Below are 27,772 nucleotides of genomic sequence, written 5' to 3' on the forward strand. Positions count from 1 at the left end.
GGCCCCTGTGTCAAACTTGATAAAATGACTTTGAAAGTTTGTTTATTTTGTGTATTTTGTCTTGACTTTTTTTTTTTTTTAATCTGAAAGGTTTAGAACTTGTGACCTTTTGCGTGTCGAATCATTATATTAAAATTATATTATATTATGTTTCAAAAAAGTACATGCAGATGTTTCAACAGTTCAAGTAGTATTATAAAATAACACTTGAAAGTTACGCTCAGTGATGAGTGAGAATGAAATAATCTCGAGAAAACGGAAAATCAAGTACAATATACGGATGTGAGTGCCATTGATTTTCTATTAATGGGAACATAAAATAGAGAATCAAAATTCGTGTAGCATAATGGCATAAGAGTGCAGTTCTCACATGGTATGGAAGAATTGCAAATGATATATTCTTGCTTAGAATATAGAAAGATTTCTTGGTAATAATAACAGCAGACGACTGTTACGTGTTTACACCGGACCAAAAGCCACGTGCATTACGTATCACGTTTTTATGGTCACTTCTCCTAATGCAGTACTTTTCGTATACGTACCCGCCGTAAATATCTTACAAAAAATAGTATCAAAAAAATGTTACTTACCTTGCTGAAACCACAAGCATTCGTGGAACGGAAAATGAAGAAGAAAAATAAATAGGTAATAAATTATCTTGAATCTTATGCATCAACAGCACAATTGGTACAAATTTTTGATTGTTAATAAAGCGCCGTCTATGATTAGAAAAAGAAATAATTTATGAAAATGTAACCATAATTGAGGCTTTAAAGCACTGCTCTATAGATAGCAAAGAACAACTTCTATATATGCAACTTTGCACTTTCCTCTGGGAAAGTTCCTGAACAGTGGAGGAAGGGTCTAATAATACCAATTCCAAAAAAGGGTAACCTGAACAAATCTGAAAACTACAGCGGAATCACACTCCTCTCTACTCCACTAAAATCTACAATAGAATGATATTAAATGGAATTGAACCACATATAACTCCATTACTTCGTACAAACCAGGCTGGATTCCTCAAGAAAAGTGGTACTCTAGAACACATTCACTGCATCAGAAGACTAATAGAAGGTTCAAAGGACAAGAATCTACCATTGCTTTTGAACTTTATTGACTTTACTAAAGCATTTGATTCTGTTGACAGGGAACGACTATTGGGAAACGCTCAAACTTTATGGCATTCCACCTAAACTTATCAGGGCAATCAAGGCACCCTACCAGGGATATCAAGCCACAGTTCTAGTTTACGGAGACAAACAGACAGTTTTCGCATCACCATAGGAGTCCTACAGGGAGATACTCTGGCTCCATATCTCTTCATCATAGTGATTGACTATATTTTTAAAGTAATGCAAGTAAAATCTGGAATCCTTATCAAAGATCCATATGTACAGATGCACCTTGAAGAACTAAGCTTTGCAGATGATATAGTCCTCATTGACTCGAACATTACAGATGCCCAAAACTACTTCAACAGCCTTAGGAGAACTGCAGAAATATTTAAAAAAATTAAAAAAACATCTAACGCCTTTTTATTCCCGTATACGGGAGTAGGCGAGGCCATTTAGCCCTATCTAACTTTTTTTGAGGGAGACTGAGTGGGCAGTTCAATCTCCACTGGTACCCAATCAGAGATAGATGGCCCAAGACTATCACTAATTAAGCGGTACACAGTGAAGAGAGACGGCTCCAATGTGCCGCCATCTCGTGGTCCCTAACCCTAACACAATATATTTAATGTCTGAAATAATGTGGGTTCTACGGGCGATTTTCTTGAGTTTACAGGACGAAATACCCGAGTTTCCGGGAGGAAAAACCCGCTTGCCCGTGCCAGAGATCAACTAACTCGGGAACCGGTCGAAAAAAGGCTTAGAAAAATTTCCTCTAGTCGCCGACTAGACTCGAAACCAAGTCTTCTTTCGCGCGGCCAAGCGCCGTGGTATGCAAACCCCACATCCACTGAGTACACAGGCTCTTCTTTAGTCCAAATATTTCTGCAGAAATATTTGGACTAAAAATAAACTCCCAAAAAACAAAGATATTAAAACATCAGGCAGATGGGCACATCTATATAAATCAAAATGATCACCTTGAAAAAGTATACATTGGATCAGACATCTCAGACTCCTTAACAGACATTAAAGTAAGAAAGAACGGAAGTCGAGCCTCATCTCGAAGGAGACGAAGATTCGTCTTTATAAGTGAACTAGTCACTCTACTTTTCTGTATTCCTCTCAGAGCTGGAACATCTCAACAAAAGCAGCAACCAATATTATAAATAGCTTTGGAACTACTTGTCTAAGAAATATCCTGGATTACTCCTGGGAAGACCAATTTTCCCAATTCTACTATATTAGATGAAACCCAGCATGATCCTCTAGTCAGCACTGTTCAAAGAAACCAAATAAAATAGCTCAGCCACAAACTCATATATCCACCCTCTGTACCCTTTGATGCTCTGGTCCTCTACGCCCCTACAAATGGAAAAAGGAAAAGATGCAGACCACGAACTCCATATTGGAAATAGATCAGCAATATTCTGCACATTTCCCCCAACTCTGCATCAGAGATCCGTCAATTAGCATATGACAGAGAAGCCTGGTTTTCCTTCACGTCATAACAACCTCCAAGTCCTATCTTAGTGTACACAGATTACTTATTTGTTTTGATTGGTTTACGTATTTATAATTGTAAAATTATAAATAAATGATGATGATGATGATGAACCATAATGCCAACATAAAGGAAATGTTAACTGTAATCTGCAATATATATTGTGTGAGTTCAAGTCTCTCATCGTTGGCCTTTGAGCATAAAAGTGGCGCTGAGATTTAGAGAGAGAGAGAGAGAGAGACAGAGAGAGAGACAGAGAGGGGAAGATAAGCAGATAGAGGAGAGCAAGAGACCTCAGTTGACAAGTTTTAACTATTGAACAACTGGGTATTTCTAAAGCGGTTGTTTGATTTTTCACTCATTAAAGGAAATGGCCCCAAAAGTAAAAGATACACCAAAACCCTAACAAGAGTAAAAAGCTAAAAAAGAATATTAAAAATACTCGGGGCCGTTGCCAGATTAGATCGCGCCCTGAGGCAAACAATTAAATATTGCCCCAGATGGATTACAAGACAAAAATATAAGAAAATCTCCAATTGCTATTTTTTTAATTACAAGAGAAACATCAATGCAAAACAAGTACATAAGAATATTAATTAAATGAAGAGCCTGTGTAGCTCTTCATTTAATTAATACAGTGGATGTGGCATTTGCACACCACGGCGCTTGGCCGTCAAAAGGAAGACTTGATTTCGAGTCTACTCGGCGACTAGAGGAAATTTTTCTAACCCTTTTTCGACCGGTTCCCGAGTTAGTCGATCTCTGGCACAGGCAAGCGGGTTTTTTCTCCTGGAAACTCAAGAAAATCGACCGTAGAACCCACATTATTTCAGACATTAAATACGAGTGTTAGAGTTAGGGACCACGAGATGGCGGCACTTGTTGAGCCATCACTCTTCACTGCGTGCCGCTTAATTAGTGATAGCCGTGGGCCAGCTATCTCTGAATGGGTACCAGTAGAGATTGAACTGCCCACTCAGTCTCCAAAAGTTAGATAGGGCTAAAAACGGCCTCAGCTACTCGCTATATATACGGGAATAAAAAGGCCTTAGCTGATTTTTTTTTATTATTATTATTTAAATGTTTGCTCTACGAAGATATCGTAAAATAAAACTGTTTATAAGCTCTTCTAAATTTAAATTACAAGCTATATCTGCCCTCTATCGATATAGTTGCTAGACCGACCAATCTTTCTTGGGTCATTGCTGTTCGCAAATAATTTGTAATCAGTTCAAGCTTGGAAAAACTTCTTTCGCCATTTGTTATGCTAAGAGGAATTGTTAACAATTTTCTTAGGGCGGTGGTTACATTGATAAATTTCTAAAATGATTTTGGCTATATTTATATATATGATTAAATTTGATGAGGACCAATTTTCTCTTGTATTATATTTGAGAGAATTTTTAATTCTTCAAATAAATCTATTGCATCTACATCAGATGTAATATATCTTCTTGCCCTAACATGGCGCCTATGGCTGAACGAGCGCCCTTAATTAATTGGCGCCGTGAGGCACGCTGCCTCTATGCTGCACCCTGAGGACAGTACTGAAAATTCTATAAAAACCAGTATACGAAGTATAAAAACCTGTAGAACCAAATAATTATCATAATTAAAGTCGCCAATAATGAACACTCATTTCTTGCTAGCTAGGTTAATTTGCCTATACATTTCCTTCTCATTATCCTGCATATTACCAGGTGTATAACAACACCCAACTAAATATTTCATGCTGCTCACCTCCACCTCACACCAAACTGCCTGAAAACTGTGGCCACTATTTGCACCTTGCAAATTCACCTTAGATGGGCACAAAGTCATCTGCTATCATCTACAGTACTCTTCCTCACTTTCTTCTCTGTTCACAAAAAATATCATATCCGTTCTTCACTATTCCTATCAGAATGCCATCTTCATCTAACCATGTCTCGCTTATACCAACAATTTTGGGAGAATAAACTCAAGCAATGCAACAGTTTTGTTCCCCTTACTTCGAATACTTCTGGTATTAGTAAACAAACATAAGAAATCATTTCTGGGTATACAAGTCCTACAAACATCACTTCTCTGGTGTCGTTTCCTCTATATTACCACTAATTCTACAACTTTCATCACACTCAAACTCTCCCCTCATATCCCAGGCCATCTCGATCTTTTTTTTTTTTTTGCCCACTCACACATTGAATCCAGCATTTATATGTTCCGCACAGTGTCTCACCGTTTCCCTGCTTGTGTTGTGCTTCCACTCTCATATTTACTTCATTCATAGTATTGACCTCTCCATTTGCAAGTCTCCCTAAACTGCTTTTTTGCTTTCATATCACCTCGCACCACGTCAGATCTATTCATAACAGACATTGCCTCTCCTACCAGCAACAATCTCTCCAACCGACTCAACTGAAACCATTTAAATGCAGCCCATCTTCTTTACACAGTTCCATCTGTTCCTCAAATTAATCCCACACATTCATAAAATGCACTCCTTTCTCTTCACATAACAGCAGTGGTTAAATTCAGCCAGGGTTTCTCCGGAGCCAGGCCACAGAATTTTTTTATGCACGTGACGCAGAACATTTTTCTGTTTTGCGATTTTTCTCCCTTTACGGTAATTAAGCCTAACGCGAAACAGACAGCAATGGCGAGTTATTAAGATGTGCGTATGATTGGTACGGTATTAGCAAAAAATTGTGCAACCGAAAGATAAAAGCATAGCCGAGACATATGTGAAACTGCCATAACAATAATATATATATATATATATATATATATACAGGGTGTTCGGGATAATTTTTGACATATTTATAATTAATTATATTTTTCCGTAAGTTACATGTATTAACACACACTTCTCTTCATTTAAAAGTTTGGACCCTTCTTCATTCATATACAAGATGTCAGAAAGGATGGATAGCTGGAACCCACCTGAATCATGGAAGAGAATAACTTGTATCATGATGATTCGTGCCCGCCATCAAAATAAGGATATTACGACTGCTGCCCAATGCTCCCTGAATACAGTAAAAACAATCAGGCATGAACTAGAGACTTGCAATGGTGACTACGAGGATGTAGCAAGAAGAAAGATCCCTAGCAGACGATCTGATTGCGTTCGTACAGCAGAATTCCTCGCAAATCTGCAGGAACAGGTGTTAAAGAACCCTGGCATTGGAATTCGGGCTTTGTTCGTGGAGTTGCTAACTGTAGTCAAGCCCTGGATAACAAGGGTAGCCAATGGTAGGCCGTATGTATGGCAGCAGGATTCGGCCCCTTGCCACACCTCTGGGAAAAGTTAAAAATGGTTGTCTGAAAATTTCTACGACTTCACCAGTCCAAATATTTGGCCTCCAAACTCCCCAGACCTTAACCCCATGGATTATTTTGTATGGGGCGCAGTTGAAAAAGACACCAATCGCACTTCCAGTAATACAAAAGCCCAGTTAATGGATAAAATTAAAACAGTTTTTGCGGCCCTTCCCAGGGAGACTGTAGCATCAGCTTGTTCGAGGTTCCGAAGTAGAATTGAAGCTGTGATCGATGCTAATGGTGGTTATTTTGAGTAAATCTTGTTGATAGTATTGTAATTAACTCTGCCTGTAATGTTTTTTTGTCAATTCATTAAATTTAATAGATACAAAGAAGATTTTCTTTTTCCTTACGAAACTGTCAAATTTATCCCGAACACCCTGTATATATATATATGTGTATATATATATATATATATATATATATATATGTAATTAATTTTTTAACTTGGGGATAATTAGTGATAGCCTTGGGCCATCTATCTCTGATTGGTACCAGTGGAGATTGAACTGCCCATTCAGTCTCCAAAAGTTAGATAGGGCTAAATGGCCTCGCCTACTCCCATATACGGGAATAAAAATGCATTAGTTGATTTTTTTAGCTAGATATTGTATATTAGGGTTACCAAGTAATTTTATAAGCTTGGTTATTTAACTCCTAATCCCAAGCAAGCAAACAGTTAAGTTTGTGCCTGAAATAATTCAAGTCTAAAGATAGTACAATACCAGGGAAACTCATTGTAAAGGTGGGTAAAGTTCTGATCACTATTCTTAGTATTTAAGAAATATATATTTTAAATATTAGATATATTTCTTAGTTTTAACACGTTTACGAATTTTAACACGTTCGGTTGAATTTTATTGCTGCTTTGGGGAAGGCGAACTCACACACATCTAATTAATACCAATAGTTTTTAGTTAGATACTGTGTTTGCCAGTGCAACATATGATTTTGAGTCTGTACAGTATAGTTTCTGTATGAAGGGACATGTGATTCATTAATTAGTGTCGTTTTTATCCTAGTTTTCACTAATTGCACTATTTGTTGAAAAATATATTACACAGACTGCTCATACCTTATTCACTGACAATAAAAATACTTGTTTTTCTTGCCTCATGCGGTATAGTGGCTGTTGTGGAGGGCATATTGTTTACTGCTGCAAGTGGGTTAGTAAAGCCCGACGTGAACTTATTTAAGCTTTTTTTCATGTGCGAGGTATATGCGAAACTATTTTTATAATCAGTGGTGCGAGTTATATTCGAGTAAATATGGTATTTCAACTATAGATAAGTACATTGGTACCTTCTTTAAACGGAAAAATAGCTCGGATGACAGTGATAATACAAAACGAGTTTGTAATGACAGTTTGTAATGTGTAGTTTCTCTAATGATCCACAGAAACACAGAATTACCATCAGTTAATGCTAAAATATTTTAATAAGCTTAAGGAAAGGAAAGATTTCTGACTTGCTCAGTTGACCAGTGGATCGCATTCAAAAGGTGAATACAATTGGCTATTTTGTAGGAACATTTTTCTGTTTTGTAACTTTTCTTCCTTTACTGTAATTGTGCCTACATTATTGTGTTATTATTCAACAACTGTTTACAGTTTTGAATGTGTATACAAAGTCAATGTCAAGTTGCCTGGTTACGAATTCATGATGAAAGGGACGGGAGGTTTGGAGCTTCCCCAGATAGCATTCAAAGGTAAATACAATTGGTTATTTTGTATAGGTCCCAGAACGTTTCGTTTAGAATTTAACCACTGCATAATTGCGCTAACATATCATTCATAATCTTTGCTCGCCGCCTCAATTCATCACTATCATATATTTGTAACACGTTGACTGCATTTCCTTACCACACTGTTATCTTTTACTCTTCTTATTCACCTAATATTCAATCTGATATTTTCCTTGTTCTCATCAAAATCATTCGTTCCTACTACAACCACCAACTATTTATTCTCTTATTCCTCATGTCCAACGCTTCAATCACTCCACTTATTTTACCACCTGGAAAACAAACCTTACGCACCCTCTGATTCACACCTCTAATAATGGAATCTCCATAGAGAGCCATTCTAGAATCATTCATTACATCATTCGCATGGTCATCTTTCCTTCCACTCTTTTTCTTTCTCCATGTATGTACGTAATTCTTTTCATTTCGCTTATCTATTGACTCATCTTCAACTCTGCTTTCATGTTCTGATTCAATATATAATAACAGAAAAATTCATGTCTGATATTTCCATGCAGTTACATACAGTATTATGCTTTTGGTTATCTTTGGTTGTGCAGCATCTATAGCAAACCACACATTGATAGTCTGACAAGGATAATTAATTGACTCATGTATATTCACCTGAGTGACATTCTGATCTTGTAGTGGAAGCAGCTGAACATGTATTTTATGATGTACGTGTCGTATATATGTATTTTATGATGTATGTATGTAATAAAAAAAATCAGCTAACACCTTTTTTTGTTCCCTTCCAAATCATTCATTCCTATTACAACCACCAACTCATCTCTAACTTTTGGAGACTGAGTGGGCAATTCAATCTTCACTGGTAGCCAATCAGAGTTTCAGAGTTAACTGGCACAAGGCTTTCACTGATTAATCGGTACACAGTGAAGAAGACGGCGAACAAGTGCCACCATCTCGATGTCCCTAACCGTAACACTATATTTTTAATGTCTGAAAATAATGTGGGGGTTTTACGAGACGAAAACCCGAGTTGCTGGAAGAAAAAGCCAGCTTGCCCGTGTCAAAGATTGACTAACTCGGGAACCGGTCGAGAAAAGGCTTAAAAAAGGTTCCTCTAGTCAGCGACTAGATTTCAACCCAGGTGTTTCGTCGTAGAGTGCAAACGCTACTTCTACTGAGCTACACAGGCTCAGAAAACATGAATCCATATTCTCTATATATATTTTTATTTTACAGTTATGGAAATGAAGTTTAATACCCTCTGAGGAGAATTCACCACCTACTACTGTTATTTCATCATCAGCATCTGCTAATGCTTTTTTGTTCCCGCATAGGGAGTAGCCAAGGCCATTTTAGCCTATCTAACTTTTGGAGACTGGGTGGGCATTTCAATCTCCCTTGGTAGCCAATCAGAGATAGCTTGCCCTAGGCTATCACTAATTAATTGGTACGCAGTGAAGAAGGCGGCTAGCAAGTGCGGCCATCTCGTGGTCCCTAATCCTAACACAATATTTTTAATCTGAAATAAGTGTGGGTTCGACGACCGATTTTCTTGCGTTTACGAGGCAAAAAACTCGAGTTGCCTGAAGAAAAAACCAGCTTGCCCATGCGAGAGATCGGCTAACTCGGGAACACGTCGAGAAAAGGCTTAGAAAAATGTTCCTCTAGTCGGCGACTAGATTCGAACACAAATCTTTCGTTGTGCAGTCAAGCACCGTAAGGTACAAACGTCACTTCTACTGAGCTACATAGGTTCGTTGGAACTTGATTTTATTTACAAATTATTCAATATTAAGAACATTAAGCCAAGTTTAATCAGTTGTCTGCTTGTGGGGGAAATTTATTCAGTACAATGAATAATTTATCTGATAATAAAAAAAGGAGAGAATTTTTTTTAACATGTGAAAGCTTCTCAAAATACTTCACAGACTGGCCGTTTACCCTTGCGGTAAATCTGCTTGGTTTTCATTCCTTCTCCCTTTAATTTTTTAAGCTGAATGTTTATTAAAGATGCTTAACGATTATATTTTGTACATTTATTGCATTTCTCTGTATATATAGAGTTGTGGCAACTCTCTATATATACATATACAGAGAAATGCAATCCACTCGCGAATGCAAATTTGCGATTGAAATTCTGGAAAACTTACTACAAAATTCAATGGAAAGTTAGCAAAAATCATATATAACATCCCCATTTGGTTTCAACTAACATACTATGTGATCGAATCGCACTGTGAATGATTTTTAAGTGATAGCTGAATTTACCACCACCTTGCTAAATGACCTGAAGTGGTTTGAAAAAGCTTTATGTTGGATTTCGAGACAAAGATCCTTAGATTAATCATTATCAGATAACTGTGCTAACTTTAATATAGGTTACTGCAATTTCCTGAGTTCGATGCACATTAAAAAATAATCTTTCTTCTGTAGTAGACCTCTACATGTTTTTCTGTTGTTGTTGCCACTGTTGCTGTAACTAAGAGCATATCCCCTGAAACTGAGGATTTCTAATTTCAGGAGGAATTATTCCTTAGTGACTCTGAATGGTTTTCTCAAAAATGAAGTCCAATCTCAATTTTTTTTTTTTTTAAATTAGAGAAAGCAACTAAAGCTATGAAGCTAATATTCTTTCTGTTAGTGGTTATTCTCAGATAGGACAGCTTGTTTTGCAGTTTCCTAAAGAACATTAGGAAATCTTTCCAACAAACGGTTAATGTCGGGATATCTTCACAATAGCGCTACAGAACATTTTTGCGACCTTTCGAACAGCATCAGTTATATCTTCGGAATTATTTCTGGATTCTTTACTTGCGATTGGGGAGAGATGTGACAAAATGGGAGTAATCGTCTATCTTCGAAAACTAATTAATATAGCAAAGACGAACAGACTTTAGACATCTTTGTTTAAACAGAACTTTTCGAATTTACCATCCCTTATTCAGTACAAGGTTTATATACAAAACATTAGCGATACCTACATAATAGCATTCCAGAGCTCCTCTAGCACGAATAAGGTTGAAGAGCCTGTACTCTTCAAGGCACTGACTCAACCAGATACCGAAGGCTTGCCAAGAGGTAATTTCAGCCCCTTGTGTGTTGCAGCATTGTCCACAACTGAGCATTAGACGTTGGTTCCTGATACATTCATCTGATGTCTGACTCTGCGGCATCCGCGAGATATTAGATCGGCTTTAAATCTGGGGACCTTGGGCCATATGTCTAATCAGAGTATGATTAGACATATCTAACTTTTGGAGAATGAGGAAGTGCAATCTAAATAATTAACCAATTGGAGATAGCTGGTCCAAGACTATCACTAGTCAATGGCATTAGGCAAACAAGTGTCACCATATCATGTTCCTCAACTGAGACAATATATATATAGACATCCTTTTATCTCACCTGACACACCATTCTCAATGTGGGATTGAGATTATTCCCCTGATCCCAACCCTCTGTGTGGATCATTCAAATTTGGGGATGTTCATAGATATCAGTTGGAGTTCAATGTTTGTGGTACCAGAGGTTCAAGGCCAAACCAGGACCACACCCTATCCGAATTTCATAGTTGGGGTTACCCACTATTAAAACCATCAACCTGCACATCATAAATTATAAATGCTTGGAAAGCTGCATTATGGAGTGAGGATTGATGCTACATCCTCTGCAGAGTAGATGGACTAGTTTATAATTTTCAAACTGTAACTATAAACCAGCTATTTTAATAACTGGTTTATAAAAATGTATAACTTATTTATGACGTGCAGGTTGATGGTTTGAATATTTAGTTGAGTGTTGTTATATATACACTGTTGCCACTTTATTAGGAACAGCATTTAATATAACGAGTTGGATCGACCTTTGCCTTCATGGCCTGTATTCTCTGTGGCATTGATTCAACTAAGTTTCTAAAACGTTATTCTCAGTTGTTTTGTCCATGCTGCCACAATGGCATTACTTAATTATTGCAGATTGTTCATTCTACCTCATCCAAGAGATGCTATTGGGTCAAGGTCTGTGGACTGAGCTTGTCACTGAATAAAGGAAATTCACTGTCATGTTCTCGAACACGCTACATGCTTTGTGGAATGGTACACTATCTTGTTAATAGCACCCATTTGACAACAGGTTAAACGGCAGAATATGATCAGCAATGATAGGCTGTGGCATTCATGTGTTCAGCTGGTATGACCTAAAGTGTAACAAGAAAACTTTCCCCGACATCATTACACTTACACTAAGCGGTTATTCGGTAGCAAGGGTCCCTACTCTCAGTGTTGCCACCATATTCTGGTTCTGCCATCAGCATGTATTGATACATACAAATGGAGTTGTTAGACAAGATGATATTTTGTCATCAACCATTCAGTGTTGGAGATTATGCACCCACTAAAGCCACATCTTCAGAGCTGCACTTATGCACAGGCTCTAGCTGGTGCCGAGAAAAATTAGGGCAAATTTAAGGGGTTTCAAACAATAAGAGGGGGTGTTCAGGGTACTCTAGCACCTAGGAAAAAGTGCAAGTACAGCCTTGCATATCTCCATGTTCTTAGCTGACATTGGAACCTGGGATTGTGGTTTGCTCCTATACCATATCCGCGAGTTTGCAAACTGCATCATCCAAGATGTTCTGACCACCACTGCTGTACTGAGTTGTAGGCTTCCTGTCATGTTGCACAAACTTTGCCGTTATTCTCCGATTTCGTGCAGTGAGCTGCTTCTCTCCAGAGAACTGCAATTGGATTGAAGTTATCTGGCTATTACACCACTCCTGGTACACCCTAAACAGTTTTGTATAAGAGGTCCAGAAGTGTAAACATTTGAGCTACTATCGCCAACATTCTTACCACCATTAGTCACACCTTTCATCCAGACCGTCAGGAATAGTCCATTTCCCTAAAGAGAGAAGTGTCGCTAATAACATGACCACTCAGCATATTAAAGTTAGGGGGGTGTGGAGAATGGCTAACTAAAAGAAAAATTCTTGAGTTCTTAAGGGGCAACTTTCTCAGGCAATATGCAACAGAGGACTGTCTTAGATCTGAATCAGAGGATGATATTGGATAACTATGCAGCTCTTTGCTGATGATGCAAAGCACATGTTGTGGCTTTATAGGAGCAAGTTCTTTGGAGAGTGGAATGCATTGCCTGAAAGTGTGGGTTTAAGTAATAGTTTAATCTTTACGCATGAAAGCATCACCATGACGAATACTGTTTTGTTATTTATGTTAGCAGTCACTAGCAAAACAGATAACAAGACCAGCTTTGATGTAGTTTTTCACCAGCAGTAAAGATAGTAGTGTTAGTGGTTGACCAAATTAAAGTTACTTAAGTTTATTAAACTACACGCATACTTATACTTCAGATGATCTTAATGTGAAGGTAGTGAGATGTCGAGCAATTCTTTTGGTTTATATTAAACTGAACGTGTTACTCTAAGATGGTAGTTGTCTCCATAATTACAAATAGTGATCACCATGTGAAAGGATTGTATATCACTTATTAGGATGGGCAATTATTAGCTGATAACAATACAGTACTTGAATGTATTTTGAAGCAAATACTTAAAAGTAATCACTCTACTTATTTTGCTCATAAAAATTTTACGCAAAGCAACTAAGACAATCTGTAGATTACACACTATGTTGGATTAATTATGAGAAAGTGATAGTAAAAGGAAGTTAAATGCACACATTTTTTAAACTTGAACATATTTATCCTTTTATTTACACATGATTTCAAAGTTAAAATAATAATAACAGAAACTTTGGATTGCCATTCCATTCTTTTCCCATAACAGGCATGGCATTTCCATGCCATTCATAAAATAGATAAAACCATAACATTTAACATGAACAATGCAATGTCATTCAAAACAAGTTACCAAGCATACCCAAACTTCTGGATATAATGGATTTTATTTACATAATGGAATTTTAAAAATACCCCCCCCCCTCTTCCATCTAACAATCATGCTTTCTTTTTGAGAACTTTAACATGTTTAATATTTCCATACTGTTCATCAACAAACTCTAAACCAAGAGATTCAGCAAGAGCTTTAATATATTCCTTTTCAGTTGAAGTAAAACCACTTGAAAATGGAATTTCTGATATATTACTATCCTCAATAAAATTAGTCATATATTCCTTCATTTTCATTTTGAAATTTTCAGACACGCTAATTCGATCAGGCGAACGAATGGCTGTCACATCTGATTGACTGAACATCTTTCTACAAAATTCCTTTTCAAGCATTGCATGCTCCTTTTCTTTAGTATCTAATTTTAGTAATTCTTGTATTATTTCTTCATTCAGAGGTTCATTACGCTTTGCTTTAAGTAAATGTTTTCTAGCATTTTTAAAATCCCCATCGTATATGAGAGCCTTTGCATAACGGAAATGTGCTTTTGTGTTATTGCCATCTAGCTTCAGTGTTGCTCTTGCATAAGAAAGTGCTGGTCCAACTTCACCCATGTTCAAATAGCATAGCGTTAAATTTAAGTACATTTTCAGACAAAACGCATTGCGACGTTTGTCTTCATCTTCGTTCTGCACATTTACATTTTCCAAAAGTTGAGCAGCCCTCTTATATTTTGAACATGCTAACCCATACTGTTTTTTTGAAAATAAATCATTTCCTAATTGATGTTCTCCCCTGCAAACTGCAATAATTTTCTGAAAAGAAGCTTTCTTTTGATCCTCAGGCAGCATTTCTTCAAATTCAATTGCAGCAGCACTGTCAATAAAACTTATGAGCTCAATTTCATACAGTATAGTAGCATTTGGTGGAATACGAGGTGGGCATCCCATTGCACCATAAGCATATTCTGGAGGGACAAGAAATTCAGACATTTCTCCCTTTTTCATTGTTGACACTGCAATATCAAGACCAGGAATAACTCTTCCATCACCCAACCTAAATTAAAACATTCACATATATAAATTTCATACAAAAAAAAGCAAATCAATTACATATATTTTGACTTAATCAAATTTTTATTTATTAAAATGAATGTTAATTACCAAAGCTGTCAAATTTCTTATATTTCCCACGATGCTGTTATACAGAAATGCCTCAAATTCTTCTCAATTATAGAGTATGCTAAGTAATATCTTCATGCAGCATCAAAAATATGACAAAACTTAAATTATTGTTGGTGACATGATTTTTAAGCTGTATTTTAATTATGGTAAATGGAATTTTATATAATGTGTATTGAAAGAGGTGTATGCAAAGCTGTAAAACAGTGCTACAAAATTTCAACATTTCATTTTCAATTTACTTAGAAGTATCAAATCCTTCTGGATTTGATACTTCTGAGTTTGACTTTCATCATAATTTGACAAATTGAGTTTGTCAATTTGTCAAACAAAAAATATGTTTTCCCACTTTTTTTTTGTTTACACCATCACCTATGCCATATATTTGTTATAAGGTGTGATTAAAATACCTATGTGCAAAAATTTGAACATAAACTAGTGCTGTGCTTTTTTTTCTTTTTACAAGAACAAACTACTGAACAGATCATCAAAAGAGCACAGGATCTACTATAATTTGTTTATTGCTTGTCCCTCCATTTCAGACATACAGGAACTCAAATTACCTACTTCAGCTATTAGATCATTGTATGAGGGTGGTCTGAAAAGTTCTCGGCCTAACAATGAAAAAATAAATTTATAATTTCCACATAATCTCCATTAAGACTAATACATTTATTCCAGCATCATTATCCCGCCCCTGTAATGGTTCTCAGTAAGATCTGCAAAATACTCCTCTACAGCTGCAATCACCTCTTGATTCGAAGAAAAACGCTGACCAGAATTTTAGTTTTGGGAAGAGATAGGGAGTGAAATCTGGGGAAACATGGTGGATGTTCCGACAAATCATAGTGCAGATCCCTTAATTTTCACATTTGCCAAAATGCTTTTGTGGGCAGGTGCACTGACCTGATGAAAGATACAGCTGAATAAAACAAATTACTTGATAGAATGACTTGCAATTTCACATGGATGCTGACAGATGTACCAACTTAGGAAAAAAAAAAAAAAAACTGCTTGTCAATGGTGTTGCGTTGCCATCTATGGTCGAGGCCGAGAACTTTTCAACACCCTCATATATGTTACAGTTGTTAAATTTGACACTTACACAGTCTACAATGTAATCACGATTTAAGAACAGAGCGAGCAAATTAAAATCAACCTTTGTAAAAATTCTGGGTTATCAGCAACCCATTCTCCTAAACATTTCTTCAATCTTCATGAAAATAAAAGGCTTACATGAATTACTGACTCATTGGAGTGAGTCTTTTAAAGCCTTCAAAGTTTATGATGCTGATCCTCACTGCATAAACTTTACAGATCTTTCTTTTCCTCAATCACAACCATACCTTTTAGACAGTTTTAGGCAATATATTTCTGGCATTTCATATGTATTTAATGTTTTTTTCCTTCATTCACAAACACACTTCAAAGTCCAATGAGCATTTAACTAAGACTAAACAACATTCACTGCTTTTCATGGCTAATTTTAATCTTTATCTTAAATGTTTTATGTTTACAAGACCGATACTTATTGCCTCTAATATTAGTACTTTCATTTCCCCATCTGGTTTTATAAAACATTCAAATAAATGCACAAATAAGCACTGTTTGCATAGACAAATATGGCCATGCTGCCAAAACTGAACTGTTGGTTAGTAGATAGATAACAAAAGTAAACGTTCGTCAGATAATGCAAGAAAGTCTCAAATTACACTTATGAAAGGCAGTTTTATAGTATAATCTGAAAAATTGAAAATGTTGTAACTTATGCAAATGCTGTGTTCAATGAATGCCACTAAGCTCCAAGAACTAGTTCAGATAAAGTATCCATGTGATAAGGTCAAAAGGTTTCCCTCCACTTTTTTATTTTATTATAATGTCAGCTAAGTCCCAAATTGCAGTCCATCCTCACTTATTCAGTATCCAGGTTGATACATACAACAGGGTGCACTATAAGAAGGTGAGGATTGGACATTATTTCTGTGCATTCTTTGAAAATGTTATGCGGAGGTTTATCCCAGCTATCCAGCTTGATCTTTATATGCCTCTAAAATTAAGAGTATTAATTAAGAATGTTATTGAAGTAGTTTCGTTTTTGAACATTGTAATAACAAAAAAGTGGAGGTAAATCTTCAGTGATGTCACACAGAAACATTATCTGAACTGTTTCTTAGTCATAGAATTAGTGGCATGTATTAAACACAGCATTTGTATAAACTACATTTCAATTTTGTAGATTATACGTACATTCTAAAACTGCCTTTCCCAAGCCTAAGAACTTGTAATTCCTGAATTACAAGTTCTCCATTCTTTATGGTGAAATAATAACACTGTAATAACCAAGTCTGACAAAGGAAACGTAACCATACTCATGGATACCACCGACTACAATCACAATGTTTTACTGTGCAATAGATCCAATTATAGTATAAATGACAGATCAAACATATTCCTTTGATATTAATACTATTGAAAAGTTGCAGATTCATCATGCTTGTCCCCCATGTATTTATGGCCTTCCTAAGGTACACAAATCTGGTTATCCATTATTTCCAATATTTGATTGCATAGGATCTCCTACTTAGTATTTAGCAAAATAACTTTCAAAATTCTACAAAATTTTACTGGGAAAACCACCTTTTATATAAAAAACAGTTTTCACTTCAAATAACAATTTAAAGATCTTCTTCAAGAGTCTGAAATGATGGGTTCCTGTGATGTAGTTTCATAGTTTACAAATATACCGCTTCAAGAAACTACAGCTTTTACAAGATTTCCCTGCTGACATTGTCAATTTCACCAACTATTTTACTTGGCACAATAAAATATTCCAGCAGATTAAAAGGTACCGCAATGGGTAGTCCTATATGACTTATCTTGGCTGATTATTTGGAGCATTTAGAGAATCAGATTTCTGATACTATTTCTCCTTGACCTCACATTTGGTTATGTTTTTTGGATGACATCTTTGCAATCTTGACTTACTCTGAAACAAAACTACTTCAATTTCTGTATAAATAAAATCAATCCTTATATACTCACATCAAGTTCACTATCGAATATGAATTTAACAACAATCATCTCTTTGGATACTCTAATACATCATAACTCTGCTGGTAACATGAAATTTTCCGTTTGCAGGAAGCCATTCTTTACAGGCAGATATATACATGCATCTTCACATAAAATAAGTATTATCAAAAGCCGAGCATGCACAGCTTTTGATAATACTGTATGACGAGCACACACGTTTTGTTCTTCTGGGTCTCTTCTATTAGAACCAAAGAATATCTGGATTATATAAGATTTTTGGATTCTGTAGGTTCAGGCCTTGTTTTTCATGCCATTGATGCTAAACACAGAGTTCAAATTTGATTGTCTATGCTTGAATCATGTGAAGCCCTACGCCACCATCCTAATCTTAATCAGATAGACAGTATGATTATTTCTAAGTTTTGGGAAGTAACTGCTGTTAACTGTTTATAATTTTTGTATATTTTTATTTATTATTTTTAAATTAATTATACATCTATTCCCACTTCCTTGGACTCTAATGGTGTTTCTTCCTACCAGACTGTGGCGACCAAGACACATGATATTATGCACATGCTGTTGTATGACTAGCTCTTGTATTGAGTAAATGTTGTTACCAGATTTTTTTTTGTCTTCTCCCTGAAAGAAGGTCATGACATATTGAGCGAAATATATAGATGTAATAAATTATATTTAGTTTTTTCTCACGTGTCAAGCCATTATTCAAAAATTTATATCAAGCACTGTCTTACTACAGCGATGTCTGCTTACTCTTGCTAAGTTTTGAAGCAACTCTAACTATGACATTAAGAAATTCAAATGTTTTTAAAAATGAATGAGTTACCAGATAAGCTTGATGATAGTAATTGGCTTTGGTACATCTCAGGAATGTCAGTTGTCATAACACCTGATTTCAGATGGGGGGGGGGGGATATGAAAGAAGATTCAAAGGTTTTCAAGACATGAAGACAAATTCTCTACTTAGTATTGCATTTTTATTTAACATTAACAAGGCAAGCAGTAATGTTCAAATGGACCTTAAAATCCAATGCAACTTGGTAATGAAAGAAATGTCTTGAAATCGATATTCCTCTTTATTTCTATTACTAGGCAAGCAACTTTTGCCAGAATGTGTCAATCTGCCACAAGGAATGCAGTAATATATATGACAGTACAACCTTTACACAATAATTTATTTATGGATATCAAGAATAAAATGGTGCAAAGATCAAGATTGACAACCAATGTCTTTCATTACATAAACAACCCTAACATTAACTTGCATCACAGAAAAGATGGCAATTATCTAAGCTTTGAAATCCTGATTTAGTGGGTTTTTTTTTTTTTTTTTTTTTTTCCCTTTCAATGGTTTAAAGAAGCAAAGTAAACAAACTGAAAATTATGTTCTCTCAGCATACCCTTCTTCCTTAAACAGCCCTTTCCAAGATTGGAGTTTGACATGCCTGATGTACAGGAAGGCAGACATACCAAGAATTTTAAAGGCTTTTGGTACACCACTGAATGAAAAAGGTCGCCAAGTTTTTAAAGAAGCAACTGAGAAAGTTACTGATATGTGTTTGTGGTAAGACAGGTCAGAAGTAAATGTTACTGAGAGAAACATCTTATTTTGTCTGGCAATCTGGATATTATCAAAAGGTGGACCCCCCCCCCCCTCCCTCCCCACCAAGAAAGATGGCAGGATTGTCTAGATAGCATTAAAGGTGATGGTTATCCTCACCCTGTTGATAAGTGGTTCTTTTTCTAAAGGAGATGTTTGGTTCTTTAAGGTTGGTTGAATAAGCAGGAATGGCAGCATACTCTGTCGACAGTAAAACTATATGTGGGACCCAATATTTTGGACATGTGACCTTTATCACAAATATGCCTTGGATAAAGATCATTTCATCATGTGGAAGGAAACAGGACTACATAACTCTCAATTTAAAGCACAGAGACTGTTCTGTGGTTTGAGTTTTACAAACTCAGTCAAATTCAAACAAACTGATAGCACGATCAAAATTTGTGGTGCACTGCCTTATCACCCCATCAGCAGTAATCACAAAAGATTACCAGAGAGAGCATGTGTCCAAGCATGTGTGATTGTCCTAATTATCAAGGTCATTTCATTCTTAGGCTTCAAAATTGTATAACTTTAACAACAACTACCATGGATTCAATGCCCATAAGTGTCTGATGTCATCTTGATAAGATTCTTCCACTGCATTCTATTTTGTGCACAGAGTTTCCACACCATTTGACGATGTCATCGTCCCATTCTCTGTTTGGTCTTCCTCTTTTGTTCTTTCCTTCAATCATTCCAACCAGCAACATTTTTTATTTTCTCTCATCATTCATTCTACATATATGGCCAAACAGACGTATTTCTGTATCAGGTTTTCTTTTGGTTGTATTCGTCTATAGATTTCTTCACTGTTCACTTTCTGGATCCAGTTTATCCTCAATATCTTTCTATAGCACTTCCTCTTGAATGCCAATATCCTCCTTTCAGATTCTCTCAGGAGTACCCAGTCCTCACATCCATAGAGCATACTGCGGAAGATACAGGTTTTCACAATGCGCAGTTTAGTGTGCATCTTTATAGCTTGACTCTTCCATATTTTGTCCATGGCTTTTAAGATAGCTGTTGCTCTGGCTATTCTAATTTTTACCTCTATTTTTGGGTCCAAGTCATGCATCATGTGGCATCCAAGATATGTGAAGTGTTCCACATTTTCCAGTTGAAATCCTTCAATGGTAACTTTGTTCAGTAACCTCCTGCTGTCTGAATATCAGTTTTAATTTTTTTTCAAAATTGACATTTAGTCTCCATATCTTTTTCCTTCTGTGTAGTGTTAGCCAGTGTCCCTTTCCAGCCTTGCCTAAAGCATCTTCTTCAATCAGGATGATGTCATCTGCAAAGTAGAGGTAGTTTATTCTTATTCCATTTATTGAAATGCCTCCACCTTCTTCTTTGATCTTATCTAGTGTCCTTCCCAGATGTGTGATGAAGATAGTTGGTGATATTGGGTCCCCCCTCATCTTGTGCCTTGACTAGCAGCAAACCAATCTCCAGTCACGCCTGCTATCATGACTGTTGCTTGTACTTAGCTGTTTATATCTTGCAACAGGCAGATCAATTTATTGTCCACACTATAGGATTCCAAGATAGCCCACGTTATATTTTGGTCAATATTATCAAATGCTTTTTCGAAGTCCACGAAACAACAGTATATCTTTTTATTCTTTCTTCGAGCTTTCTCTGCTATTAGTCTTAATGCGAGTATTTGTTGCACAGTACTTCGATCTTTTCGAAATTCCAGCTTGCTCATCAGGAAGATGTACCTCCATATGACCCTTCAGGTGTTCTGTAAATATTTTCATCAGCACTTTGCCAAGATGACTCATTAGTGCAATAGTTCTGTAATTGGTGAAATCTAAAGCATTGCCTTTCTTATGAACAACAAAGACTGATTATTTTTACTCTTCAGGGACTTACCCTGATCTCCATATTTCATTGCATAGATCATACATTTCTTTTACAACCGATTCTCCCCATTTTTTAGCAGCTCACCTATTATGTTGTCATTTCTTGACATGTTTTATAGCCTTATTCACCTCCTCTTCCAAGATGTCATTTTCAAAGATCTCTGGTGGTGGAGAGATTTCTTTTAGTTCTTTGATTACTTCTGTTGCAGTATTATTTAGTTGATTTTTATATAGTTCACTGCAATAACTTTAAAGTGATTTGATAATGCTAGCTTTAGATGGCAAAACATCTGCATGTAAATTTTTAATTAGTAAATTAAAATCATTCCAGTCCTAGATAGTTTTTTAAACATAGAACTTTGACATGAGTGAGCACAACATGCAACAGCTATGGAAACATGAATATGGGAATCCAGTGAATGACTAGGGAAAAAACAGGTCATCATATGAGACCACCATTCAACTTACTGGAGGTCTGAAGTGGTGGCATGAGAAAAGTATTTAGGCTCTATAACAAAGTATAAGAGTACCCACTGAAAAGTCTTAACTAAGCTCTATAAAATAAATATGCAATAGTGAGAGGAAATTATATCAAGAAACTAATAAATGATTGCAGTAATATTCTGCCACTATTACTGAATGAAATCTTCTTGCTTGTGATCGACCTTTGGACAACTGCCATGAAAAAGTTTAGGGACTCAAGTGGTTGCTCTTAATATCCCTAAGACATTTCACAAAAGTGGCACAAAGGCTTTATTAAGAAAACTCCCATCACATAGTCTGTCTTAATGGCTCATCAAAGTTTCTGCTTGAACACATGTACGATGATGAATACATCTTGAAACGATGAAATTAATACTTGTGTTCCACAAGACTGTTCTTTCGCTTACTCTCTTTCCCTCTATACATATCAATGACCATCTCCAATGTATTGTAAATTGCTTCTACAGTTTTCTCAGCATTCAAGAAATTAGTTCCTTTCTCTCTTGCATTTCAGATATTATTTTAACAACTATGAATCCTATACAAATCAGAAACACATCGTTGTTGAATTCTGCTCTCAACATTTGGGGTGGTACCATTAAGTTTTCTAATAAGCCTCACCTCAGAACAGTAGAAATTAGTTTGATCTTCCCAACCAGCCATGAAAATGTAATAAAGTACCACCATACACTTTGCATTCATATTTTGGTTGATGGATTGGCCAGTTCAGTTGGCTAATGATTCCTCCAAACCACGACCACCACACACACACACACACACCATATTCACTACACTGCTGCTGTTACTTGCATTTTACACAGATATTGATGTCATGGTCACACTCTTAATTGGCATCAACAATTATTCAGATCACTTCTCTGAACATGCAATGGCAACTGAATGCCTTTTCAGTTCGATTTCAAACATCTCTTTCTCTACTGCTGTCGTTTGGAACTCCTATCTTATTTCATAAAGAGCCACAATTATATTTGCAGGTCATTGAATGCATTAAAATTCTTTCTTCCCATCCTGTAATCCACAGTACAACAGGCTGAACATCTGCTAAGTGTGAATTTACAAGCTCAGCAGCAGCCTGTTATGGCATAAAAAATAATTTCAATCAGAAATAATTATAACTTTATATTTTAAACTGCACTCTACTAATGAAATACTTACAGAAATCTGTGTGGTTTAGTCCTCAGTCTAGAAGAATCAAAAGGAGTGTCATCATATTCAACATAGGCACTATAGTGAATAGTAACCAAAGATTTGTCAGGAAGCTTTACTCCTGTACCTGGCTTAATTTCCTAATAACAGTAATGAAACAATCTGTATCACTAAATAATACCACAGACAATAAAAATTATAAGCAATTACATTTTAATATCCTATTTAATTTAATGCACCTATCTTATAACAGTTGTAACTGCAGAATTTATTACTTCCTATCAAATGTCTACACATGGCACTGATATGATACAGACTTTGTAGCCCATTATATTTATTCTAATCAACAAATCAGTTTAAGCTGATAAATGTTTTCTCTGCTTTCATGTATATTTGCTTCTTAACACGCTAACTGCCAACTATGAGTATACTTGTAGTTGGTATATGAGCCTCACAAGCCAATTACGAATATTACAGACCTCCTATGCCAAGCACAAGTTAACCCATAGTATAAGCACGTTAATTTGGACCCTTGGCTTGCGAATAAAGTGGAGAGAGCACGGCTAGGGGGTTGGAAGAAGGAAAATAATTTCGGCAAAAGTATAGTATATTATAAGATGTATTGTTGCATAAACTGTGTATTTATTAATGCAAATAAAACAATAGTTTGAAGTTTTTTCAACATTTACATATATTTATATATGACATAATCATCATCTGAGTCATCGCTAGAGTCGTCTGTAGGATTATAATCATCTTCAGAATTGGAACCAAATAATTCATTCCATTCATTGTTGCTCATATTAGCATAAACTTCTAATTCTTCATCAGTAAGCTTTCTTTTACTGGCCATGACATAATTGAAGGTTGTTATTTAGATCATTTTAAGCAATTGTAAGACTAGATGCAATAAACCTTACTGCACTGAATGCTAAACATCACTGACTCTGAACTCAAGTTACACAGTCATTAGTGCATGTAAGACACAGATGGGGGGGGATGATACAAGATTACTTGTAGTTGGCGTATGAAACAAAATTCTGTCTGATAAGCCCGCTACCAGCTTATATATATTTAATTATTCCTGAAATGAATTACTACTCTTGGATTTCAATCCATGCATAGTAATTATATAAAAACACACCACAAAAACAGAATTACAGGGCTGAGTGGTTTCACAAGCTCTTCCCTTGTTTTGGGTACTCTAATTAGTGCAGTCCAATATCAAGATGTAGAGACTTGTTTCACATATGTTCTGATAAAGTATATTATACCAGGACTATTTTGAAATTTTTGTAATAACACTGTTTTAATGTTGTCTTCTTACATTTCTTTGGGCCTGTGGATGTGTTCAGCTACAGTAGCTATATCATACTTACTTTCTCTTTTGACTAGCCAAAATTCACAAAGATTTTGAATGAATTACAATCTGGGAGTTACTGTAGAAATAACTAGTGAAGAAAAGTAATTAACCAGGAAGTGATTTTAAAATGAAAAGAAACTGGCTGTGCAGGCTAAAGGCAGCTCAAAAAGAATGAATGTTGAAGAATAACTTTACTGAATGCAGATGGTGCCCTTTTATCAGAGACAGATACAATAGTTCAAATAATGAGTGCTCAGTTCACCAAAATCTATCAACCTGGTGTATATAACATAGAACACAGTGCTACCAAAAGGTGCATGAGAAGAAGGTTCTAGAGCAGTTGAATAACTTAGATAAGAATTCAGCAATTGGGAAAATGGGATATCAGCACAAGTGCTAAAGGAATGTTCAGCCAAACTGGCTAGGTCCTTTATAATTTCAGTCTTAGCTCAGGAAAGATCCCAAAAGAATGTATGACAATCCCATTACACAAGAATGGTGCAAAGACTGATATGTAACTATTGATCTAGCAGTATCTCTGGAGTAAATATTTTAGAGAAGTTAGTGAGAACTGCCATACAGAAATGGGTGGACAAACAAGATATATACTTTGCATGGGATAGCATAGGTTTAATAAAGGGAGGTCACGTTACATATTATGAATATTTTAGAAGTTAGTAAGAACTCTTAAGTCTAATGATTGTCTTGTATATTTCTATTTTAACTCTGCTAAGCAGAATTTCGAAAGATAATAAATTACATAGTGAATAATAAGATTTGAGACATGTATTATAGATTGTATTTCTGTAATCCATGTTCCAAAATATTTGAAGTTTTTTTGAAGAAATTTAAAAATTACAATAAAATGTAATTTTTAAATTTCTAGTTATCAATATCAAACTAATCAATTTTCCTTTGGTTATAGTTTCTACACACTTAAACATCCAGTTTTATCTTGGTAAATTTGTAATCCTAGTTTTGCAATATAAGTTGCTTTCTGAATGTCTTGCAGGAAGATATCTGCACATCCCAATATTACCTATCTACTTATTTTCTACAGTTTCTCTAATACATTTTTTTAAAAAAAGCTAAATTAAACCAGACGGGTGAAAGGGAATCTAAAGCAAAAGATTCTGATCTACTTTTGTTAACCAATTATCCTGCTTTCGTTGTCAGTGGTGAAAATATTTTAGTACATGATCACAAAATTTTGTAATACATTATATGAGCAAACCCTTGTGTAATTTTTGCATTTATTTTCCCCCCAAGTTTATTATATATTGATAGGATAAGAGATTCTTTCCATTCTGAGAGTATCTCTTAAATTTATCCATTTATGTATTTCTAGAATTAATTCACTACTACCATAACACATTTGATGAGTTCAGTTATTATTCTGAGTACCTGGCGCTTTGTTGTTTGAGTTGCTTTATACTTTCTTCTATTCTAACAAGTGAAAATCTAATCATTTGTTTTATTTCGATATTGCATATAGTATTCATTTCTTGTATGCTTGTATCCCTCCCTCTTAATTTTACCATCGATTAAGGAAGATGAATTCACTTATATAACCATTTCAAAAGGTAGCAATAAGGATAGTCCTTATGATAAAGCATTAAAAAAAAGATGACAATCAGTTCAGAAGCCATTAGTCTTACTGAGGGGGGGGGGGGGAAGAGCAATACCCAATTCTAAAAAGCTTTAGTCAATCACTTTCATTTCCATTTCATTATTCTAAAGCATCGGTTCCCAACCAAGTATGCATACTCCCCCTCCAGTGGATATGTGCTAGGCCATTCAGGGATACACAAAAAATAATCTAATCGCAGAAAAAAGGATTTAAGATTGTATCTTGCATCTTTTGATGCACCGAACAAAAGTGTCAGTATTTAAAAACAGCTATTTTAAAAACAAGGGGAACAATTTATAGAAATGGGTTTAAAAGGGGTACAAAAGTGGAAAAAAGTTGGGAACCACTGTTCTAAAGCTACAACATATCGTAGCCATATTTTTGGTTTTGGTTCAACCAAAAATATGGCTACGGTATATTGATGGAATTACTCTGAATCCTTGGTACCTAGAGCACATAAATTTTGTTCCTCTGAAGAATGTTTAAAACAAGAATTGGAATTGGATATTATTAAAGAAACAGCCTTATTAAATGGATACAATCCAAAAAATCATCAGCCACTTCCCTATACATCAACCCAGATCAGAAGAAACCTGCAGGATTTCCTATACCATATATCAAAGGCATCTCAGAACGTCTGTCAAAAATTATGAAGAAATACAAACTCACTGCCCTATAAGCCAATCAACCAGATCCACAATTTGCTACCTTCTCCAAAAGAAACTCTCACTTATGATGCTACCTGGCATATACAAAGTCCCATGTTCTTGTAAGATGTCTTACTACAGACAAACAGGAAGATCTTAAGTAAATGCATCTCCGAACATCAAGACTACATCCATCTTACCAAACCACAAATCTGGCTATTCACAACATGGGGTTGAAAACCCTAACCATAGGATCCAATGGAAAAATACTAAACTGTGACATAGATCCTTATATAAACATGGGCGTTTATATAAAGAAAGTGCTGAAGCCTTACACCACAGATCCAATCTGAATTGTAATGACTATCTCACTATCCCAAAAGTCTGGGCAACTATTATCCTCAATTGTATAAAATAAATTTATTGGATATATTTTAATTTAATGTCTGCACGGTTAGCTTAGTGGCTATGCGCTTCGCAACCATATGCCTGGGGAAGGAGTGTCCTAGGTTCGATTCCCGTCGGTGACATGAGGAGCTGAAGGATCTTCCTCAGCCATAGCCAAGTTAGCCAGTCTTGGGCATGGACACCAGGGTTTTTTCCCCAGTTTATTCTGGGGTTTTTCATCCCACAAAGCAGGCAAACTGGCCTTGAGAACTCAACACTACAGACCATAGGATACACCAGGGCATAAGGCTGACCACCTTATCCTGTAAACGGAGTGAGGTCCGATGATCAATGGACCCTCGACACTGCAAGGTAAAAGAGGGTATAAGGAAGATGATTTTAATTTAATTTTAATTACAGCCGATTTTTTTCCCCCAAATTCAAACATTTGCACTAACTGTTCCTTTGAATGTTATTTCTAGTATTGTTTGTAATAACTGTACTTTAAAAATATCCACATATTATTAAAATTTCGTTACTATGGTATAAGTGTGAATTTTTTTAGTTATGAATACTCCACAGGTTTCACTATATAACAGAACCCATCTATATCCTGGTCTTCCTCTAGGATTTTTAACTGCTATTTTTGTTTACTTCAAACATTTGTTCTGCTAATCTTTCATCTCCCATTCTATTCAACTGTTCACACATAATTCTTGAAGATTATCAGTGTTCGTTACTAAAATCTTCATTTTTAATATGGTTTTGCCAATGATGAATCTGTTCATCCAATAATGTTCCTTGTATCAATGGTTTCCAGTCTGAAGGGACAGTATGAAAATAATGCCTCCTATTCTTCTCTCCGTTTCAATTTGAGCAGAGCAGAAAACTTTACAT

General features: G+C 35.7%; 2 protein-coding genes across 3 annotated transcripts in view; both read right to left on the reverse strand.

The window, feature by feature from the left end:
- The window catches only part of LOC150103413 (uncharacterized), a 46,896-nt gene extending 46,179 nt beyond the window's left edge, over positions 1 to 717 (reverse strand). For both annotated transcript variants that reach the window (XM_090397861.1, XM_090397860.1), the window contains exon 1: positions 591 to 717. The gene's annotated coding sequence lies outside the window, so the exon portion shown is untranslated. The remainder of the gene's footprint in view (positions 1 to 590) is intronic.
- Positions 718 to 13,344: 12,627 nt separating this feature from the next.
- Positions 13,345 to 27,772, reverse strand: part of LOC150103414 (inactive peptidyl-prolyl cis-trans isomerase FKBP6-like) — a 41,500-nt gene continuing 27,072 nt past the window's right edge. The window contains exons 3-4 of the mRNA XM_090397789.1: positions 22,858 to 22,988; positions 13,345 to 14,554 (exon numbers count right to left, since the gene is read on the reverse strand). Of these exons, the coding sequence (XP_090253915.1) occupies positions 13,609 to 14,554; positions 22,858 to 22,988 (1,077 nt within the window). The 3' untranslated portion in view covers positions 13,345 to 13,608. The remainder of the gene's footprint in view (positions 14,555 to 22,857; positions 22,989 to 27,772) is intronic.

This window comes from Typopeltis vanoorti, chromosome 9, assembly GCF_054136105.1.
Source record: "Typopeltis vanoorti isolate ZY-2024b chromosome 9, IOZ_Tvanoo_1.0, whole genome shotgun sequence".
NCBI classification, from domain to species: Eukaryota; Metazoa; Arthropoda; class Arachnida; order Uropygi; family Thelyphonidae; genus Typopeltis; species Typopeltis vanoorti.